Raw genomic sequence first — 27,871 nt, 5'->3', positions numbered from 1 at the left:
GTCTGTGTCCCCTGCCACCTCCTTTAGTCCATGACCGAATTGCAGATTCACATGGAATCTTTCATAATGACACTGCTTCCCCAAAAAGCTAAATCCTACGAAGCATTCCAGACCGCTTACTTGCAAACTGAGCAAGTCTGTTCAGATATACATCAAAGAACTCTGTAATGTAATATTTACAAGGGCTCTTCTTTGGCTTTTGCCAACAAAGGAAACCAGCAGGATGTTCAGACAAGAGCTGTACAAGGCCCAACAGCTGGCATGCCCCTTCTTAAATGCATCACGGTTCCGTTCCAAATGTCAAAGGGATATCTGCTTGTCCTAGGAAGCATTATGGACCAGACAGGCACCAACAATCATGTTTCACAACTTTAATAGAATATTCTATCTAATCTGTACAAATTGAAAACACTGTATTAAGTTACAAATGTGTAAGGTAAGGCTGGAGCACTCTACATGCCTGGTCACAGTGTTGATACAGCTGCTATTCAACTGCTGCCAGAGGTTGGCAATGGATGCTGAAACTAGAAATGTGTACCTGAAGTGCCACGCAACAACAAAAGTTAAGCTTTGAAGACTTCAGAACTCCAAATAAAACAAACTGTGGAATGGAATAATTTCAGTGTTGCAAGTAAGACACCAAAAATTCAGATTTATTGAACTGAATTTTGATAAATTTCCGTGTTCATAGTGAAAGGTCCTTCCATGCTGGACACTAAGCATAAGACTACTGGAAAGATTCTGGTTCTTTGGCTGCAACCCACGTCCATCAACAGCAACAGCTTGGGCTTTGCATTTTGATCTTCATCCAGAAGAGTTGTCATTTTGATGCAAGTTTGTTTCTTCTGTCTAGACTACTACATTGAGACCAATTCAAATTACTTGTTTTACAAGTACCCATATTGTATGCAAAAGAGGAAGAAGATTTTCAAGTATATTAAAAACTATTAAAAAGCACTAATTCTGGCAAAGTACTTACAAACATGAATAAATAAATAGTAAGATGAACAACTAAGTCTCAAATATGACACCCCCTTCAATGAAGTAAAATTACTTCAATTGGTTTTACTGAGATAATAAATATGACATTTAAAGCTTCTCAAGCACTAGTTCAATTTGTAGGTTGCAAGAAACATTAAAAAAGTGGGGAGGGAACTAGCAAAAAAGTCATATTGCTCTATCTGTTTCAGCTACCATACGTGTAATCCATTTACTCCAGCTTCTCAGCACATTGCTATTCCACAATTTTCAATGTTTAACAAGAAAATGGATAATTCTCACTTGGTAGTCTGGACTATTTCCCCTATACATCAGGCAAAAAAGGCTCTAAAGGCCTATAGACATACTTAGCTACAGTGTACCAACGGCTGTAGAGTGTGCTTTATTTAAACCTCTTATTTCCCAAATGCATTGAAGTTGCCACTGTACATGTTAAGCAATAAAGAAGTTAGTGAAAATCATGCATTTTAAAACAAATTAATTTTAAGCATTGTTAATAAGATTGTGCTGCAGCAATGGAATATCCTGAACTGCAGGCCAGGTATCCAAATATTTGTTACAAGTTGTTCAAATATCACTTCCAAGTGGTATTTCCTTATTACTGTTGTTTGCATTCAGCAGGTTGGCTGGAATCTTTCTGCATAAAGGGGAAAAAAAAAAGGAAAAAAAAGTTAAAAATCAAAAGATTATACAAGCAAATATTTCAACAAATAAAAGAAATTGGCTACGCAGTTTTGAATTAGCTAGAGATACCACTAGCACATACAAAAAAGCTACAAGTAAACTCTAGCTAGATCATACAGCTCTGAGCAGCAGTCACCATATTTATTGGGTTCTCCCCTGCCCCAAACTGCTTGGTATTTTATTTTTAATCTACATTTGCACTCCTTACACTCTATCCAGTAGGCCAAGGTTCAAATGAACAAGAAAGCAAGCCACCTTCTACTCCTTCCAACCAGAGGCTCAATCTGACTTTCAGTTCCTCTTCAGGAGTTCAGCAATAAACTGCCACCTCCTCACAAACTCTGGGGAGGGAGGAAGGCAGGGAAGGTAGGCTGCTTATTCTGCAGCACGTTTAAGTTTTTCCTTAGAAGCTTTATCCTTTCTGCTAAGGTGATAAAAATGTAATTAAAGTGTTGATTTCTTCTAGGTTCTGCATCACCAGCAGGTAACTATTCAACAGTTGAACACTGGGCAAGTCCACATGTTAATCTAAATATGTAAAAGTAGAAACACCTTCAGTAGGTAGTAAAACAACTTCCCCTTTGGCAAAAGGAAATGTATTTCAGAAGGAGAACAAGTACTTAAACAGCTAAGAACTTCAGGTTTTACACTGCACTTTTTTTTTGGTAAAATAGGATTCTTAGAATGCAGGAGAATTTATGTAGCATATTTCCTGTTTGTTTCTCCCTTCACTGTTCTTAATATAGGTTATTAAAAATAAATGGCAGCCCCAGAAGCCTGATGAATTCTAGTAAAGGAAAATATACGTATAAAACATGACACCTGGAGTGTCACTAACCACAAAACAATGTTTCTTAGTAACTACCCTAAAGAAGAGCTTTATGTGTTGTAGAAGAAGCAAACATGCAAGAGTTCATTATATATCAAGTAAGCTATATGCTCTCACTTCTGCACAGAAATGCCAGAGACCTTTCAGACTTCGCCCTTATGGTTTTCCTCCCCCAGCACATCTGGCTAACTTCGATTTTGCACTCTCTCATCTGCCTGGGGTTCCAAATAACAGCGATGTGAACTCATTTTCACTGATCTGGAACTAAATACAGCATGAATTCTCTCCTGAAAAGAGTGATATCTTTACACAGGAAACAAAATTAGCATTCCCCTTCTTAAAAAAAAAGTCTGATTGCCACAGCTAATACATTGCATGCTATTCCTTTTCAATTAGAGGCTGGAAAACACAGCAACATTTTTATCAAAAAGCTTTCCAGAATTAACTATTTTTCTTTTAACTACTTTGTATTAGAACACGGCCACAGAGTAGTGCACAGCATCACTTCCCATCCCCATGCATTCTGGATAAAAGCCATAATCAAGTAAAAAAGCCATGATTTAGAAAGCACTTAAAAATCCATCCATCTCCCTTCCCTCCTTCCTACTAATCTGTCATATTTATATCAGACACACTTAGGTTGACAACTGCAACCTCTTCAGCTGAATTTTAATAATCAGCCAAAACCCTTGTTGAACTTCCATTTCTCTACACTTGTCTTTATTTCTGTAAATATTTAAATAATATTATTGTATCCTGTAAAAACTGAGTCACAGTGATTACAAAGTTCATTCTTACGAATCTTTCAGTGTTTATTGCTGTTCTCAGACAAAAAATAGGGCTTAAGGGATTCTCAGATATGAGTCACTTGTTGGAGAATTTTGAGAAATATAGCCAGTTTATGCTATTTTTAGATAAGCCCTCAACTGTAAGCTATCTTGACCATACATATAAAATCTTAAGTAGGCCATAAGTAACAAGGGAGTATCTCAGAAGCAGATTCCAACACAACCAATTTTCTTCTACCATTCTAATACCACAGCACTGCTCTTGCTAAGCAAGCCAGCACGTGAGCTCCATATTGCCTCCAGCTACATGTCAGCCTCCTACAGTGCATCTCACAGCCTAACCCCAAGATGGCAACAGCACAGAGAGACAACTACCTTTTCCTTCAAGTTACAGCTGCCTCATCAGGCACCAGCATGTTGAAACTTATTTTTAGCTTCTAGCAGCTCATGTCAGATCAGGGACCAGAGCCCAGGCTGCAACTGTGATTGAGATACTACATCAATACTCCCTCAAGCAAGGCTATAAAGTTTGAACCTGCTCTTCACACAGCAGCCAAACTGTTGGTGACATTTAGTCAGACAACCACTACCAATCCAGCAGCATTCTGGGATTTTTCAGGACTGTTTGCAGCTAAGGAGAGTGCTGTGGGAGTTGCTGGGGGTGGGGGGAGGCAAGAGGCTTTTGCACTTATCTGAACATATTTGTATATAATTGTATATATTTTTTCTTTTATGATTAGGGTTTAATTAAAGCTGTGTAGTATAGTTTTCAATCCAGCCAAGTCTCTCTTTTTCTATCTCTCCTTTCCTACCCAGGTGGGAGGGGATCAAAAGCATTGTTGTCAAACCTGAGCCAAACAGTGACAAAGTGCACTGGCCAGGCAGTAAGGAGCAAACAGAGAAACCTCAACTGGCAAAGATAAGGAAGAATTGCATCTTATTTTAAAATAAATGTAACAGGTAAGATTTTTTAATTTTAAAATCTTTCAAATATTTAATAATATTGACTTATTCTGTGCAAGGACTTAAAACTACTCTGGGCCTTTGATTCCAGTTCAAATCACTAAACAAGTGAGATTACCACCTATTTTTTCTCCTTTGCTAACAAGAATCAATATAAACCTTTTTTTGACACTGCTTTTTTCTTGCATCACTTGCTCAGAATTAAAAGATATATACTCTTGCTACAACAGACATGAACATTTTTCTTCTGGTATTTGATTACCTGGGAAAACAACGCAAGAGACTTAATTAGCTCACATGCAGACCACTTGCCCAGACATTGGCAACTACACCACCTAAACTGCATCAACTGCTCATGGACATAGAGGACATGCATCAAATTTTAAAAGGGAATTTCACCTAAAATTTGCAGGATCATAGGGCTAAAATGAGGACTTAAAAGCAGCTCTGAAGCATATTGCTTTCATGACTTTCATACACACAGCCTACTGAATCTACCCATCCAATTAATCTGGTGTCTTAGAGGACGGGGGCAGAAGCCCAAGGTATCCATACCATTTATCTCACCAATTTAATCCTTTCTAACCACATCTTTTTCACACAAAATCACAGGCAGCCCATCAAGATCTCATGTACTCCCAAACAGACTTTGCTGCCAACAATGGCATCAATGCAGGCAGCAGACACTAAAGCTGATGTCCTTTACAGCAGAGAAGGACAAAAGCCTTTCAGTATTTCAAATGTCTTACCATTAAAGTCCAGTTTAGGGGTCCTAAAGATAAAACTTATTTTAGCTCCTTTTCTAATCTGTGTTACTGAGTGAGAAAAAGCAAGGATATCAAACATATGCATAGGAAATAAACTCAGAGCTAACTGGAGATAAGCAAGCAAGTGGTATGAACTGCCTTCCTCCACAACTGGACAGAATGCTTCAAAGGTTCTGAAAATGAATTTGCTGCTAACAAGCCCTTGTGCCACTGTTACTTAATAGGTAGACTAAGAACCGTGAAGCAAATGCAGTCTCATCCCACAGCAGCTTTTTAGTTCATAATTCAAAACTGTTTTCTATATGACCTTGTCAGCTACTTCTCTATTCAAGCTTAGCATTGAGTACTGTGAAATAAAGGTAGCTAAGGGAATGGAGCATGCAAGCACATAGGAAAATATACTAGACCAAACAAGCCACATTATCTTTGTAGCATCTTCTGAAGGTGCTTCCTATCATCTGCTCAGATTTTCAAAGCCAACTTATACATAGTACAAATGCTTTGTGTAGGAGAGTATCGTGATCTGGTTCCAACTGAACAACTTGCTAACAACAAGTTAGCAAGACAGAAAGTGTTAACATTTATGTAGCCAATAAATGACAATAAATGAGGAGGTAATATGAAAATGACTGAAGAGGAGAAATTGGACTTGAAAGGAAAACAAACCAGTAGAACAATAAATTTTTGTGTGTACATGAAAAGGAAAACTACTCTAGATATAAGAAAAGCAGGGCCTCGAGGAACTGAAAGGCAAAAAGGAGCAGGGAACGGGGAGAAAGGGGACTAGAAAATGGGATGGACAGAGGAAGGAATGGAAAACAGGATCAGGTATGAGTCTTCAAAGGAAAAAAAGCAGAATTCCAGGTTGACTTGAAAAACTGAAGCCAGTGGCTGATAATTTTTAATTGTAAGAAGATACACAACTGTTTTTTGTAACAACGTGCAGCAAGTCAACATATAAGCTGTTGTGACAAACTAATGTTCTACTATTACAAGTGAATAAACAGTGCAAGTATGTTGACACATGGTGTCTGGCTTCTCAAAGTGCATCAGATTGAAAATAAAAAATCAGCCCAAGTGTGAGTTTAACAAAGGCAAAGACGGGCATTACCTATGCAGAGAGGGAATGAGTTGGAGAGATTACAGCTTCTCCTAAGTAAGCAAAGAAAAAAACCACAAGATACAAGCCTAAAATACAGTTGAACAAGTATGAAGCCTGTTGCAGGAACTGCTCTCTGGGGCATGGGATGAAAGGTGAAAGATTACAGTAGACAATGAAAGGAGCTTTTTCTTTGTTGTTCTTTTAAATAAAAGACAGATGAGCAAGAGAACATACCTGTTCAGAAACATGAGCTCAAGAAAAGGCCTCTAAGAGTGACTGACTGCCTTTTTCAGCCAGCATACATAAGAATGTTGGAAAAGACGTACTAAGCTGATGACTTACAAGAGTTCTCAAAAAGAGCAGAAGAGGTATTTAAAAAACAATTTGCAAGTACACTACAGACAGTGGAGACGCAACATCAAATGAGAAAAAAGGAAAAAGTAAAGTCTGACAAGTCTCAGTATACAAAAATACAGTTTGACTGCTTATAAAGACAAAGCAGAAGTTGCGCCAGGAAGGCAGAGAGGTCATTCTCAGAAGTCAAATTTAATTTTATGATTTAAAAGCATTAATCTCTACATGCATTTCTTTATTGTTTTATGAGTAAAAACTATAAACTCTGAAGTCACCACTCCCCCATTTCTTTTTCCCATACAAGGTAAAGCAAAAAATAACCAGAAAACCCTAGAAAACAAACCACATTGCATGGCTACAAATGGGACTCTTGGAAGTTACATATGAATGGAATTCCACCTTACCTAGAAATGTATGAATGATAAACAGACTTAAATTACACCTAAATGGGAAAAAATTGAAAGGAACTGTCAGCATGAATGAAAAGTGAAATGTACAAAATAATACAGGAGGCAACAACTATAACCTTCCAAGATACCTTAAGCTTTTTTTTTTTTTTTTACAGAATACCAAATCCTTTAAATGGGTATTTGATACTTAGCATAAAGACACTTGGATTCAGAACTAACATTTTGTTTCTCAGCTGTCCCACTTTCTCCCATACAGGTACACCACTTAATTTTGATGCTGCAGAACATAATTTCTTCCACTCTAATACTGTTCAATCTTTCCACAAGACAGACTTTCTTTGCTATACACAATTTCTCATTAAAGAAAAACAAGCTCAATTCTCAATATGGTGACAAAAAACACTTGATATTATGATGTACATAAAACTCTGCATCAGAGGAGTCACATGTTAGGCTGCTGTTCAGACTTCTAGCCAAAGATTAAGCAGTTTTGCACAACTTTCACTTTTTCATTTGTCCCTTTATAAAAAATTAAGAACTAATGTTTAAAGAACTAAATTAATTAAATTCTGTCACTACTGTTCCACCTTCAATAAATGTAAGCATTAACTTTACCATAACTGAAAGATCATAAAATATCTATCAGAAGGAACACTAACCTTTAAGACTGAATTTTAAACCAGATCTCATAAAGTTTAAAATTCAAAGTTGGGGACTAACTTTTTTGATTTCTAGCTGAGTACAGACATGTGGAGTCTAACCTGCAGCCATTAGGACCAGCAAAAAGAACAGTTCTAAGGAAAAGAAAATACAAACAAGCTAGTTGAGACTTGTCAGACTAATTCTAAGTTGAAGTCCAGCCACAGAACGTTTGAAATAAGACCTTTCTGAAGGAAATGGATATATCATTATTATACAGAGATACCATTAAGAAGGCATACACTTCAGAAATTCTCTTTCTTAGTGCAGGTTGGAAGACAAAACCTACCATTTTCTCAATTTATGGAAATACTAACTTCTCTTTCAAAAGCAATTTCATTACTGAAGATGAAGACATAGCAGTCAGAAGCTAGGGCAGCTTTTAGTTCTTAATAACTTAGTAATCTTTTCAAACTGTTTTAACCTTGGTTACATTATGACTAAGCACACAAAAATCTTTACCTTAGGATCACTCTCTGCATCTTCCTCCTCTTCTCCCTCCTCTTCCCCCTCCAACTCCTATGACAAAATAGAGATAAACTAACAGAAATTAAAACAGGTTAAAAGGGCAGCTTTTTGTAATGGAAAAAAAAACAAACAACAGCAAGTTATATTACCACGGTATTCTTGAGTGTTTCAGATGTCAGCACTAAGACTACCTGGGTCGACTTAAAAGAATTCAGCATTTTCAAAATCTTAAAGCAAAATCTTTAAAAGAAGATTTAAAACACAGATTTAAAAGGTTCACTATGGCTTAAGGCAACCTTCTTACATAAGCTGCTGCAGTCTCCAAGCAATTTTTAACTTCTACCTGACAGATTAATGTCTAATTTTGTTCTTTGTTTTGACCTCCTTCCAAAAGAGTCTGTTTATTTGGATTACTGTGGATAGGCTATGCACTTCTACAGGACTCTGCAGTATTTTCACACTCTGTTGTGCACATGCCTACATCCAAGTAGTAACATCTGGCACTGGAGACAGATTAAAAATACATGTACACTTCTATCAAGACTCAGCCTAAAAAATAAAAATAAGAAAATGTTTAGTCACTCAACAGCCTAAGCCCAGAAGTCTGTATTGCAGCTTGCAAAAACAGAAGAGACTGAAGAGCTGAAGGCTGCCAGTTCACATAGGATCACCAGCTCAACAACTTCTGATGTACTTTTACTATGGTGAACTTCATGTCAGGTATACATCTTTAACCAATTAGCAAGAACACCACAGTAAAAGGAAAATATAATTATCTGTAAAGGATAATAATTCATTTAAGTGTGGTATCGTTTAGTGGTTTTGTGCAAGCCTTTCACAGTATGTTTGTATTCATACAAGACCAGACCTCTTGTTATATTAGAAATTCCAGCCTAAATTAAGCTTTTGGTCTGAAGAGCCACACGCTCTCCCTTTTTTGCTTTACATTTAGCAAGGCCCAGTCTTCAAATTTTTAACAACTAAAAGCTGACAGCTGAATTCCACTATTGCCTAAGTAACAGGTATTTTAAAATATGACTGAAGGTTCTTATGCAGCACTCAAGAAAAAAAAAAAAAGCAGTCTTTAATTTTTTAATCATGTCAGAAAGCAGCTTTCAGAATACTAGAAAAAATCTGATAAATATTCTTGCAGAAATTACTTTTGTGAAGAGGAAAACCAGCTATATTTTGTAAACTCATGAATGCTGAACTCTTTTGAAAACAAGTATCATACACAAGACCATTTATGAACAGCTATCTTCTGCTCCAGATAGGGCTATTTCTGGAACACAGTAGGTAATAAGTTATCTATACAAGATACAGTATGCATCTCACCTCCTCTTCACCTTCTTCACCTTCTTCAAACTGAAAAAAACCAACAAGATTTTATTAGCTCTGCTAATATTTGCATACCATCTGCAGTAATAGGTCTAGCATATTCAAACACAGTAACTGAAATTAAGCCCCTTCCAGAAGCAAAGATTAATGACTCGTTGCAGGTAGAATGATGCTTCCCTATTCCTAAGTAACAGGAACTCTTCAGGTTTTTTGTTATTCTCATGTAATTTATACTACATGCTAGTCTAATCAGGAAAGGAGAATGTTTCTACCTACATGGTGATTAATAAGCAAAATGCTGATAGCATACATACATTATCATCATCTTCTATAGCTTCCCCAGTGAAATAAAGCACAGCACGAGGGACTATCCTTTCACGGAAGAAGTGTCCAATTTCAAAATCTGCTGCTAAAGTAAATTCTGAATCTTCATCCTGTAAAATAATTCAGTTTCATTTTTCTAATAGAAATGTGACATGCTACAGAGCAGTGAACCAAAATATTTCAGTTACACATTTGAGAAACATCACACTGTCATCAACATCAACCTTCAGGTCACATGTACTTTCAGTATACTTAACTTTGTAACAACAAAAGAAATAATGGAAGTCTAAACCTAGATTTGTAGAATTGAGATTTATTTCTAAAGTTTTGTACTGACTTTCTTCATACAGGTTACTGGCCTGCTGGAACAGCTTCAATCAAAAAGGCTCATATAGACCTTGCTGGTTCTAAAAAAGTGTTGTTACAGAATTGTTCAGACTGCTTCAGATTGATTTAAAAAGAAATCCTCCATCAGTAACGCAGTGGTGCCAAGCGGCTAGAGAAAAAAAACACCTCTTCCCTACAGTGACCATTATAGAAGTACTAGATCAGCAAGACATGTAACAGCAAAACGTCAATGGATTACTTGGAGAAGTCAACAGTATCTTTCCTTTTATCAAGATAAAGCTCACCTTTGGCAAGAGAAAAAAACCAAAACAATAAAGATACACAGTACTTAATAAAAGAACACAAATAGTCACTATAGAGGTGTTTAGCACAAAAGATATGGCAAAGAGCAATCACGCAATTTCAGAAACGTAAACTCACCAATGACTCTCCATCGCTAGATACTGCAAAAAGACAAGACAGTAAAATTAAGAAAAGTTTGTATAGTCTAGCTCACCTCAATATTCAAGATGACAAAGCACAGTATAAATAAATACACTCTCATACCAGAAAACATTTGGGTTATAAAGTCTTCAAAAGCTAACTATGAAACCTTTAAAGACAATTCAGATTCATTTTAAATTAAACCCTGAAAATTACACTTGCAATAATTATGTGCTCTGACAAGAGCACCAAAGCTCCCATTCTGACACGGAAGATTGTTGTACAGGATACTCCTTCTGCAAAGATGCGTTCCAAAGGCTTGCAGATCACATTTCTCCCCTCAATCAACACGTTTTATTTCTGTATTAATGCTGTAACTACATCAACTTTATTTTGCTAGAACACTAAGAACCCTCTCCTCTCCCCAAATCAAGCAGATTAACATTTTGTCATGAATCTGCAACACATTGTTCAGCAGAGGCTTAGTAATGTAACCAGTAAGGAAAGCTGTGGGGGTTTTGTTTGTTTAAAAAAACACAACAAAACAAAACCATCCCCCCAAAGAGATCTCCCTCCTCTACTCCATGTGCCATGGTACTGTGATCCTACTGTGAAATGGGTAATTTGGCTCAGTCTGTTCTCCAGTTGAAACTGCAAGTATCACCTGCCAGCACGTCAGAAGCTTATCTTTCTTATACAGCTACCTCCAGAGTACGTCCTTTAAGTATTTAAAAGAAAATATTGTAAAACCATCATGAGGCAAACAAATCTCCCTCCCTTTCTGAAAGCAGCAACTACTTGTAACACAAAAAAAGTTTAAGGTAAAGGACACTTCTGTACCAAACAAACTCCAACTTTGGAAATACTTATCACTTTTTTCTTATCCCCAGGTACACGGTGATTTGAAGTTGTATTTTAAACAGACAGGTAGTTCATAATAGCCTATGACTGAATCAAGAACTAATGTCAGTTTTGTCCACTACATCTCTGAAGTCCACAAAGTAAACCACAAGTACAATGAGATGTATCAAGAATAAATAATGTTTGCAGAATCCATCTAAATGTTTTAAATACATGAGTACATTATGTGACAAGGAAAATTATGCAGGTATTTATGGAGCATTAGGGATCACTAATTAATCACAAAAGACCACAGGAAGTAGCATCATCACAAAGGTTTAAATGAAACTGATATGCTCTAACTTGGAACACCGGAAGAGATTTCTTTTGCATGTTAAAACCCTCAAATTGATGCACAGAGCCATCCTGTGGTAAAACAAGTCAACTTCTTCAGCAGATGCTACATGAGACTCTTCCTGTACAATGAATCCTGTTTACACAAGACACCTAATGCTCCAATTCTACACAATATCAGAATGAAATTATCTGTTTGACTGGGCTGCCGTTTGCTCTCTTCCTCTAGTAAGAAAAAGGTATACAATGCAGCAGCTTAAACAGTCTGTAAGTTTAAACTGTACAGATACAAATACATACAAAGAAAACACAACATAATTTAAGAATCCTAAATTTGCAGTTTCCAAGCTTACCCTTGATTGGGCTGAAGAAGTTAAAAAAAGAATCATTAGGTACTTGTTTAGTAATTGTCCGAACTGTGCCTCGACCCTTGTGTTTCTGTTTTTTCTTGATTGTTTTAACTGTAACATTTTTTCCTTTCTTCCAGTCAATAGTACACCTAGAGAAAACATGTGGTAAAAAGCACTTTAACATAAGACATCAGTGAAAATAAACTGAGCATTTGAGCAACAAACATCAAGGCAAAGCTGGCCTATCATTCTCAAAAGCTAGTTTTACACACACTGACGACTTAAATCTACTCGACAAGATGTCAAGCAGACATATCATAGTGCTAGAGAATGTGTATGTTGGACATATCAAATATTTCCTTAAATGAAAAAGCTAAATAGTCTTCTCAGTGTAATCACTGCCCTCACCCTACCCACACTTTAATATTACTTTGCCTCAACTACTAGATTTTTGTAACACAGGGCATCATTAAGCTATTTGGAAAAAAAAAACAAACAAATTTTAAAAAATCTCAACAGTTCGCAATTATTCTTCCAACAGTCAAACACTTAGAAAAAAACATGTTATGTCCTCTCACTACAGGTCAAGGCCATGTCCATTTACCCTAAAAATAAACAGGCAAGTACCAGTCAGGGAGAAGCACATTTTAGCTCTCCTAAGAAAAGTGCTTGGGCTGACTTGGCAGGCAAGTACAGCAAGCTAGAAATAACTTACTTTTCAGTTCCTTCCTGCCACTGTGCAAACAGACACTTATCTCAATTAAAAGTCTCTCCATTCATCTACAGTTGCACCATCATGAGATGTAATGACTAAGATGTATTTACCCAATTATCCTGAAATAAAAGGCTTGTAACTTCATTAATAATCTATTACATTAAGGATTTAAAATTCACAGTATGTGTTATCTCTGCATGCTGAGGCTAAGATAATTATTAGCATTCCTACAAACATGCCTGGTTTTAAAGTTAGCAAAAGCTTTTTCTTTTTTAATCTTCATTAATCATTGTCACAGTAGGAGAAAACAACACCTGGAAAATATAGACTTTATTTCAGAAGGTTTTTTGAATTTCAAGTTTTCCTTACCCCTCACAATCAACTATTTCAGGTCCTTCAAATGAAAAGGGGTCTGTCTTGTCTGGCTCCGACTTCATCTTGTATGTTTTCGTCAGGACAGAATTAGAAAAGTAGTCGTTGGGCCCAAAGTGAAACTCTAACGAGAAAGACTGGAAGAAAGTTCCATTACAGTTTTATGTTACCACTACATTTTATCTTTGAAATGGTGCCTCAGTAGAATTACTGTTAATCCAACTGAACATAGGATTAAAAATTCAATGGCAAACGTATCTTTCAAACTGCAGCAGAGGCAGGAAATTAAGAATGTCAACCAATTCTGAATGTGCAAGAAGCTAGGACAATCTTGGCTAACAAGAATGTGCAAGAAGCTAACAATCTTGGCTAATTCAAATTCTAATCAGGTAATCTACTACATTTCATTCACCTTTACATACAGAACTGCTGTCTTAAAAGCAAGTATAGCAATAATTACTTTGAGAAAAGTCTTGGTTTAATTTTCTGTGGAAGCCTAGTCATCAACTCTGTTTTAAGAGGATACAGCCTGAAGCAGGTGTTTCTGCTTATGTTTGAGGGCACCTCCCCTGTGACACCTGAAAATTGTTTACAGAAATTCAGTTTCTTAGACGGAGAACCAAAGGCTCCAGCTATAGAAAACTGCAGCATACACAATACATCAATTTTCAAACACCCATTGCACAATGCTATATAAGCCCACTTTGCACTCAGGTTCAACTACCAGCTACTTAAAAGTAAACCAAAATTCAAACTGCCTTGGTACAGGGGAAACCATAAGGTTTCCAGCAGCATTGCTTTACTAACTCAAAGGGGGAGGAGGTCTGCTTAGGCAGGTCAGTTCAACAACACAGAAGGGTTGACAGGTGAAATCCCCAACATAATCACATCTACCACACAGCCAAAACACACTGAACAGTTACCTTAAATATTTTATTTACTCCCCCAACAATACATCATAAAAGCTAGACCTCATGAGCATACAAAAACAGGAGCCTTGAATATACTTCCCCAGACACTCTTCAGGCTAAGGCCAGGAAATGGGTCTGTTATCAGTGTGTCTTGGCTCTCCTCTTTTTGAGGGCCCACCAATGTAGACAGGATAAATAACTCCAGGGACAACAATCTGCTCATCAGGTATTTATGCCTCTCTCATGTCCCAAAATCCCCTTAGTCTTTCTGTACAAGCTCTTTTCTATGACCCCATGAATGCACTCACCTGACTGAAACCTAGAAAGACAGTGGTCAAGAAGTGATGGGGACTGGTGGCAACAGCCGACTTTCCAACTCACATGCTCACAGTTTAAAGGAAGCCACTGAGAACCAGACATGAACTGGAATAGTTATGTTGGCTTCACATAGCCTATTTCAGCTTTACTTCCATTTTAAAAAGATAGTTTGGTGTCTTCAGCTGAGGCAAATCTCTCTGGCAATCATGTTTAAGGGAAGAGTTATAATTTACCTGCTACCAGGGACTAACACTCATACTCAAATAATCCCACAAACTGTTACTGGTGTTACAAACAGGTAACAGTGGCATTACTTAGCATGCAGGATCCTTAGGACTACCAAGAAAAAAATATCTGTAGAGACTGTATTTCAGTATCTTATTCCATACCTGCTAACTAGAAGACAATAAGAAGCAGCTTCAAATTTCACATGCTATTTGAGGTGTTGTAATAACCTTTCCAGTAGTCTTTATTTGGACATCTTTTCTTTTGGTATCAGTTGACCTCTGTAACATGTATTTCAAATTTTGCCTACAGTATGAAATGCTTTCACGAAAAGCTGGATGTGTTTAAAAGTCATGCAGATGTAGTGCTTGGGGATACAGTTTAGGGGTGAACACAAAGTAGGGTTAAAGGTTGGACTTGATGATCTTTAAGTTCTTTTCCAACCTAAATGATTCTATGATTCTAATTCACAGCAGAATTAATGTTTTTATTATGGTTATGGTAACTTTTTACAGCACAAAGCTACCACTGCTGCATTAATTTCAATAGCCAGAGTATTTCAGCCAAGACAGTCATCAAAAACCAGTTAACATGTTTCACTCAAGTAGTCAGGAACACATCCTTTTGTCTCCAAATACAGAAGAGACATGGAATTTGTCAGCCTTCCTTTATTGGATTTGATGTGGCACCGGAATGGAACCTATTAACAGAAATGTGCTGTCAACAGGTTACGAACAGTGCGAGACAAGATAAATCTTCTGTTTGAAGAGAAGTTCTTCAACTCAAAGTCATGTAAAACAAAGCTGAATGAGAATACAAAAATGCTGTAGACAAAAATTACTATTCCCAAATAATCCAACTGCCACTGAATAGATATGCTCCAAGATAAACCACACTAACTTGATAGAATACTTTATTTTGTGCATAAAACTCATATCCTCCCTTTCATCCCTAGCAGTATTTAGGAACTTAATTCTTAATTGTTCTCTGTCCATACTACTTCCCCAGCCTATTATCAGCTTAAGTTTTTTGGTACTAATAGAAGAAAAACAATGACAACTAGGAAAAAAAAAAAACAAACCCACAACTTGGCTTCAGCTGTTATTAACCTTCAAAAGGCATTTTGAGAAAGTCCTATAATCTTTCTTATGTGACTCTTCAACAAAACTTTTCTTGCATTTATTTTGGACTTTGTCAGAAGACTACAACTCCACAAGACAAAGCAAAAAAAACCCAAACACAGGGAAAAAAAAACACAAGGAAGAAGTTTAAAGAAAAGATGTGTAGGCTCAAATCCTGTACTTCTCGCTGCCTGCCCGTCAAAAGGAATTCAAGGAGTAAGTATAGTCTGAATGAATTAAATAAACAACAGAACAACTTATTTTCTACACAGTATCTGTTTCTGTACACTGAATATAAAACAAGAGAATTCCCAAAAAAGGTAAAGTTGTACTTCAAAAATTACACATTAGGTACACTTTTGAAAGACCATCTAATGTATTTTTTTATCCTTTTCAATAGACACAGTATTCACCATTGTCTTTGATTAATCTTTAAGTTAAATCTCTTATTTTGATGAAATATTCAATATACAAGTAGCATCCAGTATTTTTCCCACAATTCCTGCCCAAACCAAAAGCAGACATGTAACTTTACTATTAAGACTAGCTAATTTGGGATCTGAGAGAGGAAAAATAAGTGACAGTTAGACAGAGTTGAGCCAGAATTGGAATCTAGAAACTACAATTATATGAGAGATGTGTGTGTGTGTGTATATATATATATATATATATATATATATATATATGTCAGGCTAAGGATGAAAAAGCCAAGGGGCAGGAAGCATAAAGATACATCTTTAGAAAGCAAAGCATAAATGTATTAACCAAGAAAAACTCTCCACATATTTTCCAACCAAATAAAATGGAAAGAAAATTCTGGAATGCTGTTCACTACTACAACCTTTGAGAAACAAGCAGAGTAAACTCACCATAGGCTGTCCAGGTTCAGAAAACTTAACTTTAATATCCTGCAGATGTTTCAAGATTGGCTCATCATATTCCTAAAAGAAAAAAAACAAAAGCTTATTCACTAGGTAATATTTAGAAGAACAGAATTTTAACCGAACTTGCTTGTTCAATCTGTTCTTAAGGAAGAATTTCAGCTTAAGTTCAGATTTGGATCCAAAATTCTTCATTGTAGTCGCAAATACCACGTGCCAAATTCTCAACTGACAGGCTTCATCCTCAGTAAAGCAAAGCAAGCTGTTACCATGCTATGCTTCATGAATAAATACTGAGAAATAAAGTAACTTCAGTCAGGAGATTTATGGCTAGCAAGATTCACAAAAAGATTTGCTTCAGGGAATTCTTTCTTAACAGCATTAAAAGCAATAAGTGAGAGCAAAACTATAAAAGCTATTAATTCAACTAATCCATGGGTATGTTTGTAGTATCCTTGCAAAAATAAACCTTTATGGACTAAATTCACAAAACAACAGGGGAACAGCTGTTATAAACAGGGAAGCAGTGTCTGGAAAGCTGCCCAGAGGAAAAGAACCTGGGGGTACTGGTTGACATCTGGAGGAACATGAGCCAGCAGTGTGCCCAGGTGGCCAAGAAGGCCAACAGCATCCTGGCCTGTATCAGGACTTGGGAAGTGATTGTCCCCATGTACTTGGCACTGGTGAGTCAACACCTCAAGCACTGTGTTCAGTTCTGAGCCACTCACTACAAGACACTGAGGTGCAAGAACTTGTCCAAAGAAGATCAACCAAGCTGGTGAAGGGTCTAGAGAACAAGTCTTCCGAAAAGCAGCTGAGGAAACTGGGGTGGTTGAGTCTGGAGGAAAGGAGGCTGAGGGGAGACGTTACTGCTCTCTACAACTACCTGAAAGGAGGTTGTAGCAAGGTGAGTGTTGGTCTCTTCTCCCATGTAACAAGCAACATAACAAGGAAATAGCCTCAAGCTGGGCCAGGGGAGGTTTAGATTAGATATTAGGAAACATTTCTTTACTGAAAAATTATCAAGCACTAGAACACGCTGCCTAGGGACATGGTGGATACACCATCCCTGGAGGTATTTGAGACATGTAGATATGGGTACTTAGGGACATGGTTTAGCGAACTCGCAGTGTACAAGGTTAACAGTTGGACTTAATAATCTGAAAGGTCTTTTCCAACGAAAACGATTCTATGAGTCTATACAATTGCATTTTAGTGTATCTAAAGGTTGTTAAAACATTATTTCTTTAACAAGTTTAAGTAGCAGTTTGGGTCAGCTGTTTCGCTTGTCCATCACATTCAAGCAGCTTCAGGAATATTAGGGATTCTGAAGACTCAAAGATTCAGTCTCACACACACACTGCAGAAGCACTCACTATTATCTGGAAGAAGTACTTACTTGTACTAATTCACTTAGCATATCTACATTCCTAAAGATAGTAAACCAGAAATCCGGAATTCCTTTGACATTTGTCTCTTGCGCTTCTGCTTTTTCTTCTATTACCACCACATTTTTCAGGTCTCCCTGAGAAATACAGAAACATTTAAGGTATTAAATAAAACCTATTTAATAAACAAACAGATATACAAGACTACTGTCATCTCTGAAGCTGTGTTCAAGGAACATTTAAAGTCACAGAGTTTTTCTTCTCTGTAAATGAAGTTAAGAGACACAAGGTTTATTTCCACAACTAAACACTTAATTCAGATGCACTTTCAACTAAATTGTAATTCTTTTGTACAAAGACTAAAGAGACTGAGGGACAGTTTCACTGACTTGACAAACAGAAATAATTAAAACACATTTCCATCTTTCTACAAAATGAAAAATAATTTTCTATTTCTCTATTAATCTCATTCCTGTAGTTGCACCTGCCAATAACAGCGTTTCATATAAAAACTTAAAATTTAACTTTGCCCTCTGAAATCCTGTTTTAGCTTTCCACTTTTGCAGAATACTTGGTAAAGCTGGTTTTTTGTGGTTACTTTTCATTATTAGTCTTTTATGATATAGGATTCTCTACACATAACTGATTTCAAATGCTATAAAAAAGAATGACTAAGTCATTTCTCCAACCCAAAAAACCAGGAAATTCAGTCTAATCAGTTGTATTGCACTTTTCCGTTTACACCACTAGATGGCAGCAAATACGAGATCTCCTGAACAGCAGCTACTTGGTTAGTCAACTAGTCTCGAGTAGTCAGAGTATGAGACAGCAGCTTACTGGCCATCTAGCCCTGTTTCTGATCTTGTAACTGCATGGAATATGGCCCTTGAATGCTGTATTTACACAAAGCATAACCATCGTTTTTTAGCTTATGCACAACTGTGTTGTGCTAAATCTCACAAATCAGTAAAACAAAGAACAATGCACTTTGTATACAGAACAGTGTCCAAAGGAACTGAATCAAAACAGGCCAAGGGAAAAACGCATAGAAAATCTGACAGAATGGCAAACACAGCATTCTAAGTAGGTCACTTATCCATGAAAAAGAAACAAGTCATTGAGTATACACCTACAAAAATTATCATAAGAGAGCAAAAGACAGTCTACAGGTTACATTAACCCTCCTAAAACCAGATAGCTCCTACTCAAGATGCAAATAGGAATCCACTAGCCAACTCACACATTATTAGGTCAATACCATTTTACGATTAGGTGATCGGTGTCTAATCTGTATTTATGGAAATGAAAGCTAATTATGTCCCCCAAAATAAAGGGGACAGGCAGACAAACAACCAGCCTTCTATTATCTTGGGGTATTATGTAGCACTGGAATGGAACCCATTACCAGAAAGATACTGTTAACAGGTTACGAACAGTGCAAACAAAAGCAACGTTTCAATTCACTCAAATTACAAACCTGAAAAGAGACTAAACTGAAAGTTTAAAGGCTTTCACTGGACATAACAGCATATTCATTACAACAGCTCTTTACTGATAAAATCTTTCTTTACAAAAGATGCGTCTTTCAACAGAAAACAATCTGACAGTATCTGTAGTTCATTGCCCGGCTTGTACTCACGGCTAGTTTTTCTTCTTCCTCATTTTCACTGTGCCATTCTGACTCTGCATCTGTGGGTTCAGCCTCCCCATTAATAAACTCTCTTCTCTGCATTAGAAAAATCAATAACATAAGATTTAAAATTATATATTTGCAAACAGAACTGACTCAGCTAGAAAGAGACAAAGATCGTATACATAGTCTTCCCACCTTATCAAAAAGGGGTTGATAGAGTGCTGCATATTTTCTCTCTAAATCATGTACTTCTTCATAGAATTTAGCTTCTATATGAGCACATTTCACCTGAAGCTGTTTCAAGGCATCAATTCTTCTTTTCACTGCTTTTGGTAAACTAAAAGAACAAATAATTCCTTAAGGTTAGAAGTTAGTTGTCTCAGCACTACCTAACTGTGAAACAGGTTGCTTATAACTAAATGCAACATTTAAACACAAGTTTTGTCAAAACATACATACTTCTTCAAAACCTATTTCAAAAAGTTAAAAGAATACTCTCCTACCCAAGTTGTTCTCAAAGGTGTTATCTTCTGTTCCATTCCCTGGGGCCACCACCCTCCCCATGTAGTTCAGACATCTGAAATTAATACCTTTGTTTACACCTAAACTTCGAGACTAGAGTTGTGCCAATCCACTACGGAAAACAAGAACTGTGCATTCCACAGGGGAAAGTTTTGATCCATGGGTCATACTCAGAAAAGTACACACTGCACATCTGTACTTGAAATTATTAAGCACTCACATACAGTCAGGTGAAATAAAAATTTTTATAGCATGTACTTTTTTTTTTTAAAAAACGGCCTACCAGCTATTCCCAGTCAAGAAATAAAGGCACAAACACCTATTAAAGGCAACATTTTAAACTTTAAGTCTACTCTCAGTTAATATAAAACTAAGCTTCAAACTAAGGATTTACAATTCCTGATTATTCCACTACATCCTGGACAACATCTTAAATCAGTCAATGCAGTGGACACCCTGACAGAATAAGGGCTACAGGAAGAAGCAAAAGCAGGGGTCAAACCAAAATAGCCAAGGAAAATACTGAACTGGCCACAATTTTGTTCACAGTTCTGTGTCAGTCAACTGAAACTTGACTCTTCCTTCTAGAAGTAGGCCACTATGAATCAGAGTTTAAATCAACCATTTTTCTTAAGTGATTCATTTGCTCTAATATCCTACATTATACAATAGTAACATTCTATTACATCATCTGTAAAATTCTGTAAAATAATTTTACTATGCCCTATACTTACGTTTCAATGTAACTTGAAGGAGTAAGAGCTGTGTTGTCAAGATGATCCTGTAGGGCTGCCAGGACCTGTGGATTTTGCATCACCTGGTCTGCTAGCTTTTCTATGAAGACAGAAGCCCACTTGTAAAACAAATCTGACTATATTTATAGATAGCACTTTTGTCATATTGTGTGTCTTACGGCAGACATGTTACCTACACATATCTATTATTTTCTCAAATAGTACCAGTATAGTTAACTAGTAACTCAAGTAAAATTACTTCAGGATCAGATTTCAGAAAAGAAACATTAGATAATGATAGAAAACGCACCCTTCAAATAAAAATACATCAAATCTTTGCTTTTAGAAGTAACACATTGATGACATAAGCAAATTTTTTTGTCTTTTTATGTAATAAAACAAGATTAATTTTGTTTAGTTTCTCCATCTGCACTCTATATTAGCTACAGCTTATAAGCCACATACAGATTTACAAGAGAACCACTGAATTACACTTGCAAGACATTTGTAAAAGCATTCTCCAGTTAGTCTGACTCCTGAAAACACTAGCAAAAACTTTGTCTACTGTATAACAAAGCAGCATAGCACTATGACCATTTCCTATAGAACTACGACTTTTTTACATCCAGATAGTTGTACAATTTGCAAGACTCCTCAGTCATTACAACACTTCACAAAAAAAATTGTTTGCAGGACATCAAAATGCTGCTAAGAGTTAAAAATCCTTACTAATAACCACACAGGTGGTCACAGGGGGAAGACACTTACTTTTAAAATTTTTCCACTTTTTCTCACTGCTCTTCTCTCCAGACAGCAAAGGTAAAAAACAAATTGCACAGCACATGCTAATTTGATGAAGCTTTTATACAGGTGCGTTTCTATGCTGGTTTTTTCTTTCTGTTGGTTGTTTTGTTTGGGGTTTCTTTTTTTTGTTTCTTCCTCATCCAACTTGACTATAAGAATCATTCAATGGTGCCTATCAGTTTATGTGTGATTCCCAATTGCTTCACAAAGGCTTTCTTAAAAAACAGCAATTTAAAAAAATGAGACCTAAAGAGCATTCAGTGACCACATATGTGAAATATATTTCACTATAACTTGCAAATTGGAGCATTCAAGTTAGTAAAAATGGAACTGTAGCTTTTCTGCATGCAGCTGTACTAATTTGAAAAGCATTGTTCAGCATTTATTTGTAGACCTTAACATGAAGTATGAAAATCTCAAGAGGATATATTACAGAGATGCATCTTCCTAGAAACAAGAGTAAAGAACTAGCATACTAACAGGACTGGCCTTATTGCAAGTGTACAGGGTGGTATTTCATGCAATAGTGAAGCACCCAAGTCACAACATACACAAGCATTTTCATTGTTACGAAAACATAGCCTTTATTTTGCTCTTGGCTGCAATAAACATGGAAAGCATCAAAAAAGCCTAGAAACCACTGCTTTGCTTTCAATAGTGAACACATCTGTGTTTTGGACTGAAAGGTTTTAGAACTATAAAGAAGTTTCAATACTCAAGACAACAGACCTATTCCACCTTTGTAATATTACTACCAATTATTACCTATTTCTTACCTTTTTTGTCACTTGCATTTTTAGCGGCTTCCACAGAATCTGAAGCAGTATCTTCTGTTTTACTAAAAGAATTAAAAATGTAACATATTAAAAAGGTATCACTTTATAAATATGTTAACACTTGAGAAAAGAAGTATTCTGAATTTTCAGTGTTTACTAAAGGGCAAGTTTTATAAACAAGTATGCCACTAAAAGACATTATTTATGTCTTCAATCTTCTCAAAACTTAAGTTGGTATATTAAAACACTTCTCCTAAAAGGAATAGGATGCAAAGGAAATGCAAAAAACAAAACCAAACCAAAACAGGAAAGCTCCAAAAGAAAAATCTCCGGAAGATCAGTTAATCTCATTAAGCAAATGGCTGACCTTTCATCTGGACAGGAAAATGTTATTACTCACAAGTGGAAATACAAGACACCCTTTTAGTGTAGGTGATGGAAGAAAAATATGAGAAAGGATACACATAAGAAAGGAAGACAAACAAGAAATCAAAGCTCTAGCTTGATACATTTCTATATCAAGTTGTTTTGATTATTTAAAATATTTGCTTCTACTCTAAAAAGAGGTGTCCTTGACCTCTCCATCTCCCTGCTGCAATGTATTCCATCACATTTCCTGTGCTGGAGAAAGAGAGGGCCCAGAATGAGTCAACAGCCAGCCAGCATTCCCTGTGTTCCCTGCCAGTTTATAGGTCGCAAAATACAGACTGGGTATTGCCAAAATCCACCCTAGCTCAGATACAAAAGGAGAAAATTATCACATATGCAAATAGGCATTATTTTTAACTGGCTAGACTAGCTTATCCAGCTTGCCCTGGTGCACTGCAAGCCTTGTAAGACCAGCATCACATTTGTATTTACACCAGTTTAACACCGTTATTTGCTCTGAAAATGCTATAAAAATTTGAAAAAAAATTCCTTTTGCATGCTTAAAACATACAGATCAGAGAAAACTCAAGCATCAGTGTTCTCAAGTGTTCAGAGCATTTAAATATGAACAGTGAAAACTGAACCAAGACAACACCAATTATGCTATTACAAGAACAGAGAAATTCTGTATCCAGTACATGACAATTTCAGCTTCTCCTGTACCAAATGAGCATTTTGTCCTTCATGTAAAGATACACAGTCTAGTTAGAGAAAATACAACCATTTTACGCATATCCAAGTTTGGTAATCCATTCCTCATAGGTAAAAAAAAACAAAACACCTCTCACAGAGGACAAGATTTCAAGAAAACATTTCAAGAAAAACATTTTCAAGTTCAACATACCTGTTATCTGCCATCTGTGTGACTGTATCCACCTGCAAGTTGGAATACAGTGTTTAAAAACACTTTAATGGCATTTGTTTACCTCAACAGAAAATTAAAGTTCAACAGGCAATTCTTTAAAACCTCAATATAACTTAACAGCTGCTGGTTTTCCTAAGAAAAAAAAGCATAAGCTTTAATTGCAGTAAAGTGAATACCTCCTGTAATACCCAATCCAAACTAGAACTTGCTCAGAGTTTTTAAACAGTCTATGAGGAGCTTTCATTTAAACATTTTTAAACTTTATTTTCCTGTTAGGCATTCCAGATGTTAATCCACTTCCAACACATCACAGGTCTTCAGTCTGAAGAGAAGTGTCAGTTTTCTAGACTAGCTCTACACTCTATTAAAAAAAAATCAAGCCAAAGAAGTAGATGCAAAACACTGATGGAAAGAAAATAATTTACCGAGAGAGGGGGTTTTGACAGCAGCTACGAAGGCACAAACCCCTGTATAAAGATTAGCCTTGAATTTACTTATTGGGAGTGAGAAAATAAAGTTGGACTGGATCATCTCTAGAGGTTCCTTCCAACTCTGACAGTTCTGTTAGACACAGAAGTTGAAGTCTTGATATCTGCAATGACTGAAACCAAGTTTAGCACAGCTACTGCAGCCCCAAGATCTTAAGAGGGAGCCAGATTACCTAACTTATTTTCTGTTATTTTTTTACTGTACATCTATTTCAGTAATAAAGATTGTTTCAGGTTTTTTTCCCCAATCTGGAGAGTTCATAGCAAATTCAGCTAACCACTGCATACCAAACAGAAGCATAGGTGATATTTTCCATGATCAAAACTTTCAAGAAAGCAGTTATTTGTGTGCAAGTCAAATTTAGATTAAGAAGTACCTTTCACCATTCATGAAAGTCAACAGCTCTGACAACTTAGATTCTATAAAGGCCACACAGGCTGATCTTTAGACCAGCTCCTACCTAACACCGCTACCAAAGAAGAACTGAAGTGCTAATGACAACCTGAGCAGCAGCCAGAGGAGGGGGGCCCAGAGATCTCATGCATTCTCCCATCTGCAAAGTGCCACTTCCTGCTCTAAGATAGGAAAGTAATACTTTTAACAGTCATTTAAATAGAGTTGAAAGGCACTGTTCGTTTACAAAAGTACTAACTATAGTTTAGATTATTCCACAGCAAGTAAAGCTGCTTAACATCTACCAAAAAAGCATACGAGCCCACCCTACAGATTAAGTCCAGGAACAAACAAATGTGGCTTCCTGTAGACTAGGTGTGTTTCAGCAACCCAACCATATTTATTTACACTTATTCTTGCCTTAAACATAACCAGAGAAAATAGCAATGGCAGCAACCATCCACTAGAGTGAAATCTTACAGCTGAAGAAATAAAGGAGGACACAAGAGTTTTTCCTTTCATAGCAGACACATAGTAGAAAAAAAAACAAAGAAATTAAGACGTAGCAAATTGACCTAATATCAGAGTTCAGCCAACAAGTTATACGATCCTAGTCACTATTAGGGGAAGCAATAGTAAGCAACTAAAAATGCAGACTCACATTACCTAAAAATTAGCCTTGAAGGCCTGTCTCTTCCAACCCCAGCCCAGTGACAGAGGTAACGGAAAAAAACTACTCTACATACAAACTCTTCTGCTCAGTTGTTTGTGCTGTACTTCCTGCAGGGAATTACTTCTCAACCCTGCTGAGGACAAGAAGATTCTCATTCCATCCTCATTTGTGTTTGGAAAACATGGAATAAAGTTCCATAACTTGAAGAATTTTTAAACAGCAATTGAGTTAGTGTCCATTGGAACAGACATGAATTGGGCATGTTCTGACAAAAGCCATTCACCTAAGTAACGAGAAGCAACAACAAGACAGAAAAAAAACAAACAGCAGACACTGTTGCCTGGTACAAATACGTACTTTAAGACTTGTTTCACTCCTCAAAGTTGTTCCTTCCCTTCGGTAACTAAAAAGTAAAAAGAAGCCTATAAATAATAATAAGCAGCTTTCTTGCAAAACAGTTCATGAGTCCCAGTTGCATTACAGCTGTCTTCCAATGACTTCACTGCTGCAGTTACTAACAAAACTGTTCAGTAAAAGCTGGTGATGGCAGGGAAGAACAAAGTGCTTTTAGAGACACAAAGTCAAATGCACCTGTACTTGAAAAACTACAGTAGCAAAGCACTGCCTTAGTTATTTTTCAACCAAGTGAGCTCAGCTTACAAACAAGATAGGAAAAAGCTATTAAAACTCCAAGAAAAGAATAGCGTACATATTGTTATCATCACTACCACCACCAATAGGAGGCCAAATTCATAGCCTACTTCTTCCGGACAGTTCACTGTTTTCAACTAACTCATGCAGACATGAAGCTTTGGGGAAACAGGAGATTACATCAACCACTTGTTCCACAAAGCTGGCTGCTGCAATTTGTCTGGCACAACTGTCATATCAGTTAATTAAAACAGCAGAAAACTGTAAACTCAATGTACACTAAGACAGCAAAAGACAAGTCGTATCCTGAAGGCTGCAATTTTAAAGGAGAAGTCTGTACAATTAATGGCAAGACATTTATTGTATAAACCTTCTACACACAACTAGAATACACAGCAGGAAACTAATGGACTTCTGAACTCACAGGAAGAATTCTACCCACGACTGTTACTGTTTTTCGTAACTACAACAAATCAGAAGGAAAAGTTATGACTTCCATTTTAGAGCTGTGGGAAGCCACAAACCTAGTATTCTGATACTTCCCATAAAGAAAATTAGAAGCAATAATGAAAACACAGTAAACAGGAAGAAACTCATTAATCTCTTCCATAAGCCCTGTCCATTAACAGTGCTTCAGCTCACCTTGAGAAAATGCTATTTTGAATAAAGATGATTTTATGAAAAAAACTGCCTCGCGGTTCTGGTTTCACCTGTAACTTCCGTACTTACTGCTAGACCGTTTTATTTTGAAGCCTCGTAAGCAGATGTTACAGGAATGTAGTCGAACAAATCCTACAAACGCTGCTATTAGATACAGTAAACAACTGTAGCAGCAGCAAAAATTTCGAACAGGCCCTGACCTGGGAGACAGGGACCTCGAAATAAGAAACTGAGCTCCCCAAATCCCACATCACGCTGAGGAAACGCAAGATCGTGGATGAGGTCAAACCAAAGAATCGCATCTGACCCAAGCGGCTAAGGGTCTGGCCCGAACGAAGCACCGCGGGGTGAGAGAGGCTGAGAAACTGTTCACCACGAACAACTGCCCTCCCACCCTCTTCCTCCCCCACTGCCCCCGCGAGGCCGGGCGGAGGGCTCACTGCCAAGCTCCCCAGGGCGGACGAGGGCGGCCATGCATGAGGCCGGAACCGCTCCCTTCCCCTCCGCCAGTTCCAGAGCGACACGAGACTCCCCTCTCTCTCTCGGTCCCAACTTCTCAAGGCTTAAAATGGTGCCTGACCTGGCCGGGCCCGCCCCTCTCCTCTCCGCCAGGCGGCTCCAGGCAGCCCCCGCCGCCACCGAGCTCCACCCCGGAGCAGGCCCTAACGGCCGCCGCACGCACGCCCCGACCCGCCGCGGCCGCTACAGCCGTTGCGGGCAGCTCGGGCCCGCCGCCAGCCCGCCGGCCGGGAGCCCAGCCCCGCAGCGCCGCAGCGCCGCAGCCCCGCGCCCCCTCACCTGCCCGCGCCCCGCGTCCCGCCCGCCGAGGCAGCAGCGCCAGCCGCCAGGCTCCCTGCAGCCTCCCTCGGGCTCCGCCGCCGCCAAGAAACCCGCTTCCCATTGGCGGGCGCTCCAGCGCCTCCCTCAGCAAGGACACCCCGGATTGGGCCTGGCGGCGCCCGGGCGGCCGCGCCGCACGCGGGGCATGTTGACGGCCCGGCGGCGCGCGCTCAGCCAACCCGCGCGCCCGGCGGGGGGAGGGGGGGGGGGGCTGGGCTGGCAGCGCGCGGGGAGAGCGCGTGATGCGGGGGGGGCGGGGGGGGGGGCGGCTCGTGCCTGCGTCCTTAAAGGGGCCGGGGCCCTTTTCTGATGTTTCAGCTGAAGCACCGTTTGATGACGCAGATGTTCGACTCTCCAGTTCTGTTTCCTCGCCTAGACACGGACATGACTTCCTCTTACTTAAAAAACCCAACCAACCCAGCAACAACAAA

General features: G+C 37.9%; 1 protein-coding gene and 2 non-coding genes across 8 annotated transcripts; all 3 read right to left on the bottom strand.

The window, feature by feature from the left end:
- Positions 1 to 356: 356 nt before the first annotated feature.
- NAP1L4 (nucleosome assembly protein 1 like 4) lies at positions 357 to 27,497 on the bottom strand. Of its 6 annotated transcripts, none has more exons than XR_007889585.1 (17): positions 27,041 to 27,093; positions 25,647 to 25,692; positions 23,714 to 23,745; positions 22,441 to 22,502; positions 20,861 to 20,960; positions 19,800 to 19,941; positions 19,611 to 19,697; positions 17,983 to 18,108; positions 16,572 to 16,643; positions 13,125 to 13,264; positions 12,044 to 12,189; positions 10,494 to 10,516; positions 9,716 to 9,835; positions 9,399 to 9,428; positions 8,058 to 8,135; positions 6,891 to 6,928; positions 1,537 to 1,636 (listed from the first exon to the last, which is right to left on the bottom strand). XR_007889585.1 is itself a non-coding variant. In XM_051620407.1 (17 exons), exons 1-16 carry the CDS (start codon positions 27,076 to 27,078, stop codon positions 6,923 to 6,925), a joined length of 1,227 nt encoding a protein of 408 aa, XP_051476367.1. In that variant the 5' UTR covers positions 27,079 to 27,093; the 3' UTR covers positions 1,537 to 1,636; positions 6,891 to 6,922. The 6 variants fall into 6 exon arrangements, 4 of the variants coding, with proteins under 4 accessions (XP_051476369.1, XP_051476366.1, XP_051476368.1 ...); XM_051620407.1 differs by having other exon boundaries at positions 8,058 to 8,114; XM_051620409.1 differs by lacking the exons at positions 6,891 to 6,928; positions 27,041 to 27,093 and adding an exon at positions 27,399 to 27,497 and having other exon boundaries at positions 357 to 1,636; positions 8,058 to 8,114.
- LOC127386123 (small nucleolar RNA SNORA54) lies at positions 15,204 to 15,324 on the bottom strand. Its single transcript, XR_007889815.1, has one exon. It is a non-coding gene; the product is annotated as a small nucleolar RNA SNORA54 (small nucleolar RNA).
- Positions 19,285 to 19,412, bottom strand: LOC127386122 (small nucleolar RNA SNORA54). Its single transcript, XR_007889814.1, has one exon. It is a non-coding gene; the product is annotated as a small nucleolar RNA SNORA54 (small nucleolar RNA).
- Positions 27,498 to 27,871: the final 374 nt, after the last annotated feature.

Source organism: Apus apus, chromosome 5 (genome assembly GCF_020740795.1).
Source record: "Apus apus isolate bApuApu2 chromosome 5, bApuApu2.pri.cur, whole genome shotgun sequence".
Classification (NCBI taxonomy): Eukaryota; Metazoa; Chordata; class Aves; order Apodiformes; family Apodidae; genus Apus; species Apus apus.
This window is presented reverse-complemented; position numbering and strand designations above follow the sequence as displayed.

Coding starts and splice junctions, on each gene's coding strand:
- NAP1L4 (XM_051620406.1), bottom strand. CDS start 27,078: ATGCATGGCCGCCCTCGTCCGCCCTGGGGAGCTTGGCA. Junction 10,517..12,043: donor CTTCTTCAGCCCAATCAAGG/GTAAGCTTGGAA, acceptor GTCTTTTTGCAG/TATCTAGCGATGGAGAGTCA. Junction 9,836..10,493: donor CTAGCGATGGAGAGTCATTG/GTGAGTTTACGT, acceptor ATTATTTTACAG/GATGAAGATTCAGAATTTAC.